Source organism: Pteropus alecto, unplaced genomic scaffold (assembly GCF_000325575.1).
Source record: "Pteropus alecto unplaced genomic scaffold, ASM32557v1 scaffold311, whole genome shotgun sequence".
Lineage (NCBI taxonomy): Eukaryota > Metazoa > Chordata > Mammalia > Chiroptera > Pteropodidae > Pteropus > Pteropus alecto.
The window spans coordinates 3549429-3560352 of NW_006431916.1; the positions used below are offsets into that span (position 1 = coordinate 3549429).

Below are 10924 nucleotides of genomic sequence, written 5' to 3' on the forward strand. Positions count from 1 at the left end.
ATAAAATATAATGTGATTTTGTTAAGATCCTCTGCTGGTTCACTCAAAAGGCTACTGCTTCTTGTTCAAGCTGCCACAGCAAATCTATGCTAGTAGGGAGAAAAATTTCCTTGGCTCATAATGAGATAATATCAGTAAGCAATTTATTAAACAGCCTGCCATCCATTATTGGAATTTTGAACAGAAATGATGCCTTGAAAATAAGTATTCATCCCAGGTTTTTTTTCCCCCTTCTCACAAACTCCAGTTCCGATATCTCTTCAGTAAATTTTTAATAATATTTTGCTCTTTGTCTTTTTGGAAACAAGCCCAGGAATGAGAAGACACCAGCAACAGCTGTCACAAATCCAATAGTGCTTATTGCTCGGTTGGCCTGTAATGAAATGAGAAACAAAAAACAGATCTTATCTAAAGGCATCTCAGTATCGTAAACCCAAGCTTTAGCTCGTTTCTTAAACAAAAGACCCATCTTAATGTACAATGGACAAATTTAAAGCTCAATGCAAAGTTAAAATTTTGTATGAAGATGAATAAATGAATTTATAATTTTTATAATTATGACAGATATAAATACACAATTGTATTGCTGGGATATTTAGCTACAGGTTGAGTTTTGAACCATATGTTCTCCTCCTACACAACCCTACCCCCTAAACATACATTACTTTGGTCAGGTCTATACCGGGGTGTGTGTGTGTGTGTGTGTGTGTGTGTGTGTGTGTGTGTGTGTGTGTGTGTGCATGCGCGCACATGTGCACATATGTATTTTCTCTCTGACTCAAGAACCTCTGTTAGCAAAATAATTCAGGGATGGGATCTGAGCTAATTACTTATAAACTCTTATTTGGTAGATATGATTTGTATTCTAATAAACTTCAAGAAAAGTCAATACTAATGTTAACTATCATGTCAAAAATTAATTTCTTATGTCGACAAACTAAAATAAACCACTTTCAAGCTCAATCGTCCATAAAGGAGTTCAGACATTTATGGCTTTAAGAGTATTAATCATCACCATGATGAGGGATCTAATGAATATTCATGGATTTTTCATGTCACTCAACTAACATTGCCTTCTGTCTGCATGGGTTTGAGTGCAATTTTATGACTCGAAGGTCACATTCAGATACTTCAGTGGCAGGTATTCTGAAAACAACAGTTGTTCTCTGGGATTTAAGAATCAGGCTCTCAAAAAAGCAAAACATTTTTCCCAAATGACTCTGGGGACCAGCCCAAATACTGGAAAGCCTGACCCAGCTCACATGCAAGCATGCCCTCTGTCTAACCCACAAGCCTCCTCCACTCCCCCATATTACTGGCACAAGGCTACCTCCCCGAATGAAACTTCCCTGTTGGGAACAGGCAGCAAGAGCCACAGTGACAGGAGTGTTCACTCTATTATACCATCCAGCGGTCTGCAGAGACAAAGCCTATGACTGCAACTCTCTGCTCTGCCATCTTCCCCGGTTGCCAGGGATAATGGGACGGGCAAACAACTAACAAATTCTATTTTAGTTTACAATTCTAATTTCACGTATTTATTTGGTTGATTATTTATTTTATTTACAAGTTTTAATTAGTCTCTATCTAAGTTATTTCCCAGGAGAGAGTCAGAATTCACCGTAGCATAGAGCTGCCCACATAGTACATGGGGTGAAAAAAAGGGGCAGGGAGATACAATATACAGGACAAAATTCCAAAGATGAGTGGACTCGATAATCAGACAGGGATCAAGGATTAGACATCAAACCTAACCCTCACATAATTCCAGGCAGGTGCTGAGATCCCAAGAAGGTTTGATACAAGGAAGTGTAGCAAACAATGAAAAAATAGAAAGGTGCAATAGATATCTTTAACCAGACATGTCAAATGGCAGCAGGGCACATCCCTGGGAAAACTCAGGATCCTGTGGGTAGAAGGGCCCTAGCTAGATGCAGCTTTAACACACTGGCTATCTTTCAGCCACTAGAAACAGAAAATGTGAGAGAAATCCCATAAATCTAAGAGGCCTAAGGTGGGGATGGACAACTGGATCCTAAAGCAAAATCCCCTGAGATCAAACAGGCCACATACAATAATAATAAAGCCACTTACGGCAGTACATGCAGTTTCCAAAATCCCAAATGCTTATTTCAAGTTGCATTCTAGACAGCAACACCCCATGTAATTTGGGCGATCCTTTGGAGTTATGCGTAATGGGATCTAACCTGCAAGATTATAATATCCCAGGCTATTCTTGGTGAACTAGCATGAACAAGAATTTTTACTTTACGATTTACTTAGGATTATAAAATCACCAAATCCAATTCTGCACACTTTGGCCTTTCTAGGGCTTTCTGTCTGCAGCCCACAATAAAGGCCTCATTCTGAGGATCTATACATGCCCAATGAAATGTTAGTTGAATCTGGAGTTCAGTGTCCAGACATAGTATAGTTGGGTCACAGATGACTGCAGGGTTGATCCAACTACACAGTCAGGGTGTGTTGTGTGTCAGCTTGTCAAGGGTCCTGCCATCTTCTACAAAGGTAGACACATTTTAATAACTTGTTTAGACTATAACAGTGAAAATGTTGATTTTAGAAATTATTAAAAATACCGAAAAGATAAACTGTAGATGAGAAAACATTTGCGAAAGACAAATCTGATAGATTGTTATCCAAAATATGCAAAGAACTCTTAAAACTCAACAGTAAGGAAACAAGCAAGCAACCTAATTAAAAATGGGTAAACGATCTCAAATGACACATCACCAAATGTGACATGCAGATGGCAAATAAGCACATGAAAGATGCTCGAGCAAGCAACCTAATTAAAAAATGGGTAAAAGATCTCAAATGACACATCACCAAATGTGATATGCAGATGGCAAATAAGCACATGAAAGATGCTCGACTTCCAATGTACATAGGCCATTGCAAATTAAAAGGAGAAACCACTACATATTTACTAGAATGTCTAAATTCCAAAATGCTGACAACACCAAATACTGATGAGAATGCTCCTGGAGCAACAGGAACTCTCACTAAAGATGAGAATGCAAAATTGTACAACCACTTTGGAAGGCAATTTGGTAGCTTCTTACAAACCTAAACATATTCTTATCAGACAAACCAGCAATCATGCTCCTGAGTATTTACTCAGAGAAGTTAAAAACTTAGATCCATACGAAAACCTGCACAAATGTTTCCAGCAGCTTTATTCATAATTACCAAAACCTGAAGCAACCAAGAGGTCCTTCAGCAGGTGAGTGAACATCCAGACAATGGAATATTATTCAGTGATAAAAAGAAATGAGCTATCAAACCATGAAAAGACAGGGAGGAATTTTAAATGCATATTGCTTAGTATAATTTTAACTATATGACATTCTGGAAAGGAAAAACTATGGTGACAATAAAAAGATCTGTGGTTACCAGAAGTTTAAGTGGAGGGAGGGATGAATAGGCTTAAAGCAAAGAGGATTTTTAGGACAGGGAAACTATTCTGTAATGATACTTGCCAAAACTATTCTGTAACTTGCCAAAACCTAAAGAATGTACAACAGAAAGAGTGACCCTAATGTAAACTAGCTTTAGGGGAAGAAAGTGTTTCCTTTACTCATCTTAGGTTTAGAGCTGAACCTCCATAATAAAAGAGATGAACAAGAGAAAAACCCATGGAAGTTTCTTAACATATACATCTCATATATATTTAGGGAAGAGTAACTCAAAGATGTGGTTTAGAATTCAGGCTTATACAGCGTTTTCAAAGAACAAAGAACAATGACAGGACAAAAGAAAGTGGTTTTAGGCTTCTAAGGGCATAAAACTGTGGGAAATTAAATATACAAGAACGGAAGGGCAGATAAAGGCTAGTTAGCAAAGTTATGCAGATTCCTCTGGTGCCTTCTCCAGGCTGATAAAGAAGGGTCTTGCCCTAACCGCAGGTTGTCTCCATGATTAGGTTTTGTATTTCCTGATAAAGAGGGGGAGAAGGGACACCTGTGAAAATTTATGTCTTGCTTTTAGGCAAATAGAGGGAGGGCAGGGAGCTTTTTGTGCATCTGCTTCTTCTCAATGCCTTCAGCTCAAAATAATCTTTACGCCAAAGTGATATATTTTGGGGTGACATATTCTGGTTTCTTTCACTATGTATTTTGGTTGATAATGATGTATCAATGTTGGTTCATCTTTTGTAACAAATATAGCACACTGATGTGGGATGTCGATGGTTGAGAAGGCTCTGTATGTGTGGTGGGAAGGGAGTATATAGAAAATGAATGCTTTTAGTTCAATTTTGCTGTGAACCTAAAACTGCTCTAAAAAATAAAGTCTATTAATTTTTGTAAAAATAAAGAAAAGAACAAAGAAGGAAAAGATGGGGTCACAATTCTTCCACCTTTCTCATCTTTTTAAAATGCATTTACAGTTGTTGTTTTTTTTTTTAATTAAAGGAAATACACAGTCATTCTCCAAGAAAACCGTTCTGAGAACAAGATCCCCAAACCTTTAAGGGAACCCAGAAAGCTAAGCTAAAACTACCTGTTACTGGTAGCAATACTATTAATTATTAATTGTAATAAAAATATTAATTCAAGTGCTATATTTACTCTTAGATCAGCAGCGATTTTATTGAAGAGTACCAACAAATATCTATAAAATTCCTAAAATAGTGCAATTGATAACAATATCTAAAGCACAGCATTTATTAAGATGGATAATACATAATACAGAATGTTAAGAGATTTCAAATATCCTCTATAATCTACAAAATAACCTCAGTTTATGAATTAGGAAACTGATAAACAATGTGCCTAAAGTTACTCAGCTAATAAGTGGTAAAGATGAAGTTCTAGCTCAAGTCAGCAGAATTCCAAAGCTTAAGTAGGTTCTTAAGGCTGTTACTGCACCGTCTTCATCAGAACCTGCTAGAGAACAGTTCTTAGTTGTTGAGGAATGATTAACTGTTTATGGCTCTTGATTCTGGGTATGAAAGATGAAAAGTAGACTGCAAGTGCAAACATAGTAAGAAGATGGCTCTAATTCCTTTTTATTTAGCCATAGTTTAAAAAATGCTTATTGAGTGCAATGCACAACTTTATCATTAACAACTTAGAAGAATAGACTTGATTTCTTGCTATACCACTAGTTTCTAAAGCAAAGGCAAAGATGAATTTGTGTGTATACACTCTGTGTTCTGGCTGAGAAGCAATTTATTGTTGTATGTGAATAGAACACTCATTATGTTAATGTAGTTCCCAATAAAAATGAATTTCCAATTAAATCATTTCTTAATGAAAACAAATGTATCCTTTCATTATATTTCATCTCCCATGTTCCCAAGCTTCCTTGAGAAGAATCGCAACCTCGTTCCTTAAAATAAATGTTTATATAACTGATCCATCATTTCAAGATACTGGAAGCCTTTATATATTAATTCTTTTGTACCATTTTAATAAATCTTTAGGTTAATATATCAGCAATAGAATTGAATTGGTAGGATGATAGGTAGGAAAAAGGCAATTGAATCAAGCATGCTTTTAGTTAGAAATCTGCCATACTGCAAATTAGTGTAGATAAATGACAAAATTGCAAAATCCTTTAAAACTGAGGTCAATTAATCCATTAAAAATCATCCAAAGCTCAATAAAAGAATCTACTTAAAAGTACAAAATTCATTTGAAACTAGCATTGTGAGAAGATAGAAAACATTTACAAACCCATGAAGATATGTTATCAGTTGGCCTTTGCCAGCTAATGAAAAAGAATCTCAGGATTACCATCTGTTTTTGATAAGTGAACTACCACTCAAAAAAGTCAATGTTCTTTTCAACATATTCTTTTTAGTATATCTGATTGGAGACTGCTGTATGGTAGGGTAATAGGGAAAAAAATTGAAGGGCAGAGGGCAATAAGACTGACAGAAAGCTATGGTCTTGATTCTGCTTCAAGTCCCTTCTACCCCAAATTCATGATATTCATGTTCTAATCCCAGTTTGGTCATTAACTTGCTGCATGACCTTGGACAACTCAATTCTCTTCTTTATTATTCAATATTCACATGTTTTCTCATTCTTATCATGTCATTTGAGGCTTGAGAACATGATCATAGTCAGTAGTTATTATTTCCTCAATGTAAGACACTTCTTACATGTCTCCTAAAGAAAACTCACCTGCTCTGAAACTCCTTCTCCATAGCGAAGCAAAGTCACAAAATGCTCGCAGTTGTTGACCAATATGTCATACTCCACCTCCTGTCCAATAACAAATTCTGACCGGTGCATGACTTCTTCCATGGGGAGAGGCGGGTATGTTTCATCGTACTTATTGTTTATTCTGTATCTGTCATTTCCTGCAACATCCTTCAAGAGCTGCATCCTCACCAGGGCCTTTCTGCTGAATATAGACTTGGCGCTTGTAAATGATGCAGGGATATCATCCTCTATAAGGAGAATTCTGGTTAGTGACCCAGCCCAGTGAACTCCTATGCCATCTAAAGACTTTCAAAGTGCTACGATAACTAAACCTAGCTCCGTTTCTAACTCATCATCAAACCAAAAAACAATCTTACCAGCCTTAAGCATTCACTGTAATTTATCAGTAACAGTTATTCAATACTGTATGAGTGAGAAGGTAAGAAACTTTTGAAAAGCTGTATCTCCCTGTAGATCATATTAGGTGAGAAAACTCTACCTCTTCTTGAGTAATAAGTTCTCTATCAATCGGTATAATTATTAGAGATCTTGGTATATGTTTTTAACATAGTACAGATAAGATCATTGCCCATGTTTTCTGTAAAGCAGTTTTTTCTTCAGCATGTGAACCCTTCCCAACTAACATAGTTGGGCTTTAGCAGTAGTTCGTTATGATTAATACTGTCTAAACTGCATTCTTTACCCTCATTTCCACTTTGTACACTTATTCTTTCAATGAGGCTTCAATTTGGGTCCAATTTGAAATCTGCATGATACTCCAGTCCTCTGAGGGATGAGCTGGGATCAGGCCGGGGCACTGATTTTGTCTCGCCAGGTTCTTTGACCAAGAAACTAAGTCCTGAACCTAACCTAATATACACTGTCTGCTAGATGTGGCTCCATGCTGTGGCTTATCCACCTGTTAGAATGCCCTATGCCCCATGACTCGGTCCTAACTTCCTCTATGGGTAAGCATTTGCCTAAGGCTACCAGGGACCTTTCTACTCTGGTCTGTTACAGTCGGTGTCCGAGGGTGGACAGATGATTCCTCAGTGTTCAGTTCTAATGCCAGGCTCCAGTCCCTCTCCATCTGCCCAAGACTGCTATGCTTGCCATTGTTCTAATAAATTACAAGAAGAAGGGTCTCTAAATAACCAATGTTTAGACACATTCCCTTTTAGTAATGACTAAAAGCAAACTTTTTTTTCCATTCCTCTTTTTTTCTATCATCCAAGTTCCTTTTCCTTGGAGCAGCATTTCCAGTTTTTTTTTTAAAGTTTTTACATATTTCAAGTTCTTAGCACACTTATAGCCTAGTTAGAATTATAAACTCTCTCTCTCTCTCTCTCTTTTTTTAACTAGTCCAATATAATCTATTTACAGATGAAGAAATTGAAGCTTGGAGAGGTTAATAGACTTACAAAGTATCACATGACTAATTAACAGAAACAGGAATTGAATTTCAGTCTATAGGATCAATGCTCAGTGCCTGAACCACATTAAATTAATATGGAGCTTAAGACATGAAAATAAAGAAACAGCACCAAGATCTCATATTATTTTCCAGATGTGAAAAGTTCAGAGATAACAGAGAGAGTTGCTAAGTGTTAATCACCAGACTGGCCAAAAACTGCCACCTCTGTACTATAAATGTCATCTTATTTGCTATTTCTATTTTCAGTATTCTGGAAAACAGACAAATATCTCAAAATATTGCAGAAACTACTTTATTAAAAATTCTCAGAAGTTCTCGAAATAATAAGACCTTGGCCTATAAACACTTCTGTTTAAAGGTATCTTGAGGAAAAAAAATACTCCAGGCTATTTGTTATTTGCACACACTTTTCTTAATAAATTTTTGCTCATTTCCAAACATTTAGAAAATAGAGCAAAACATGTAAATATTAAATATGTGTTATTCTGCCACCCAGAAATAACTACTATTATTTTGATGTACTTTTATTATGTCTTTTGTTAACAGGTATATAGATTGCATATATGTTTGTATATTTATGTGTCTATGTTATTTCTCTGCAAACTGGATGTCATATTACATGTTGCATTTTAATTTGGAATTTTCAAATAAATATAATATAAGGATCATATCTCACATAATTAAATACATCCAAAAATGTGATTTTTAATGGCTTTTATAGTGGCTATTGTTTTGCACCCCATCTGACTACCACCCTTATCTTTCTGGAAAAGACTGTTTAGGTTAATCAGTATCCCATTCTCCTGGGTACAGTGATGGTCTGGCGATGGGCATGAGATCCACACTGGATGAATTAGAGTCATTCTCCATGATTTTTCTAACCACAGCAGGCAGGGATTAGCTATAGGTCCTGCTGGGTCACAAAATTATAAGAAATGAGGGACTAAGGATCCTGGTGGCCATTAGTTCGGCTTCTTAGAGAAACATAGCCTGGGAGAATGACAACAGATAGAAAAAATGCAGGCGTGAGACAGAGTCAATAGTGTTAAAATCCCTAGATCTAGGCATCCCTGAGGCCAGCATCATCTCTAAACTTTCTGTAGTTTCTTTCAGTGAAGCAATAACTTGGCCTTTTTAAGCTAATTTTAGTTTGATTTATGTTACCTGCAGCTAAAGAATTCTGCCAAACACAGGTGCCTAATATTTTGTGGCTAAATCATTTATTCTCATATTAAACATTAAGCCATTGTCTATTTTTTTTATTTTAAATCAATTTTATTTAAAATATATATATATTATTTTTCAAACCATTATAAATGAGATAAATATGAACAACCTTATACAAAAATATTAGTCTACATCTCTATAGATATGTTCTCAAGAATAGATTCATAGAAGTGCAATTATAGGGTCAGAGCATATGAACTCTTTTAAGTCTCTTAACTCATATTACTAAAATTTTTTCATAAATGATTCTATCAACTTATATTTCTATCAACAATATCCTTTATTCATTTCATTATACTCTTATCAACACTGATTGTTATCATTTTTTAGTCTTTGTTAAATGATAGGCATAAAATCTATCATTTTATTTTACTATTCTTAGATGACTAAAAAGTTGAAACTTTTAAAGATGGGCATTAGCTTTTGCTTTTCTCCTTCTACAAACTGATCACAATGCTCTACCCATTTGTTTTTTGGGATTTGGGTGTTTGCTGTTCCCTCAGCTTGAGAAACGCATACTCCAGATATTGTCTGCTTGGATTCCTCACCTCTTTCGATTTGTTTTTCAAATGTTACTTTCTTATGAGATTTTCCTAACCATCCCCCAAACTTCCAGCACTACCTATCCTGCTTTTATAATTTTTTTCTCCATATCACTTATCCCTATTCTAACATTGCTCTGTTTTCTTCATAGCCTGCTTCCTTCCCTCCCTCTCTCCCTCCCCTATGCTTCCTTCTCTCCCTCTACTCCTCTTCCTCTTCCTTCTCCTCTTTCTCTTTCTCTCTGCTCTCTCTCTCATAAGCTTCACTGTGAAGGAAGAGGTTTATGTATCCCCAGCATCTAGAATATCAGTTGGTACATACTGTATAATCTATAAATAGATATTGAATAAATTGAGATAATATATTTATGTGACATATAAAGACATCGACTCATCATATTTGTGGCAAATATTTTCCTCATCTAATTATTTACTTTTTAATTGTTTTTTAACCACAAATTTAAACTTTTAATGTGAATTGCCCTTGTGACTTCTTCAATGCCACTTTGGTCTTAAAATGTCCTTCCTTAAACGTAGATCAGCTATATTTATCTACTTTCTACATTTTATATCCACTTTGTTTAATTTTGTACTTTTGTTCATGATTCCTTCTGTAACAAGAAAACTAAAAAGCTGGAGTGCTGGAAACAAATCTTACCTAGAGGTGCTATGTTGATAACGTAACCATCACCCAAGTACAGGGCCCAGTGCTGATAGCCAGGGCGAAATACTTCAATTAAGTCCCCTGGCTGGGGGTTGCCAGGATATTTCAAACTAAAGCAATCATTAAACGCCATCTGTAATGACAGACACAAAGAAGATCCAGCTGATACAACTTGCCAAAAGGAAATAAGTTTTAGACTTTCACAGAAGCACAAGAAGAGAGAATTTATTGGGACTGCATTCCTTATTAAAGACTTAGACTCACACTTCATCCTCTTCTTTGAATGATTCCAACACTGAATTATTTGTGCACAAGTGAACAAGTGGAGAAAGAATTTCTCTGCTAGTGCTTAATTTTTTATAGCAATGTTTCTCATCCTGATCAACTCCAGAGTTTCTTTATTACAATAAGCATTTTATAATTGTTTTTAAATCCAGAAATTCACACATATTGTAATTTACTTAGACGCAAAATTTCAAAGATATATTAATATGATGCCTTATTTGGAATAGAAAAAGGAAGGAAATTTATATCAACATCTGTTTCACCATGTAAATATTCAGTTCATGACTACACGAAAACATATAATAAAGTATCTATATGCTCGTACTTACAGAGCATGAAAAAGTCAGGATTCAGAAGCAGAAGAGAAGTCTTTCAGCCTTTTATATAGCAGCATAGTAAAATAAAAAAGCAGAGGTATAGCTGGACGCTAATATTCTGGCAAAAAAAAAGTACTTTGTATTGCAAAACTTTGTGAGTTTATTTAAGCAGACATAAGTTCCAGTCTCAGACGAGTGACCAGCCAGATATTCAGGCATCCCAAGGGATACAGGACACTTCTTCCTTGTGCTGAACCATGCTGTGCATGTCTAGGCACTCT

General features: G+C 35.8%; 1 protein-coding gene across 1 annotated transcript; it reads right to left on the bottom strand.

Annotated features, from left to right (window-relative positions):
- Positions 1-126: 126 nt before the first annotated feature.
- On the bottom strand, positions 127-10174 carry HRASLS (HRAS like suppressor). The gene is made up of 3 exons (XM_006906172.2): positions 10036-10174; positions 6153-6421; positions 127-373 (listed from the first exon to the last, which is right to left on the bottom strand). The coding sequence occupies exons 1-3, from the start codon at positions 10172-10174 to the stop codon at positions 272-274; spliced, it is 510 nt and encodes a 169-aa protein (XP_006906234.1). The 3' UTR covers positions 127-271.
- Positions 10175-10924: the final 750 nt, after the last annotated feature.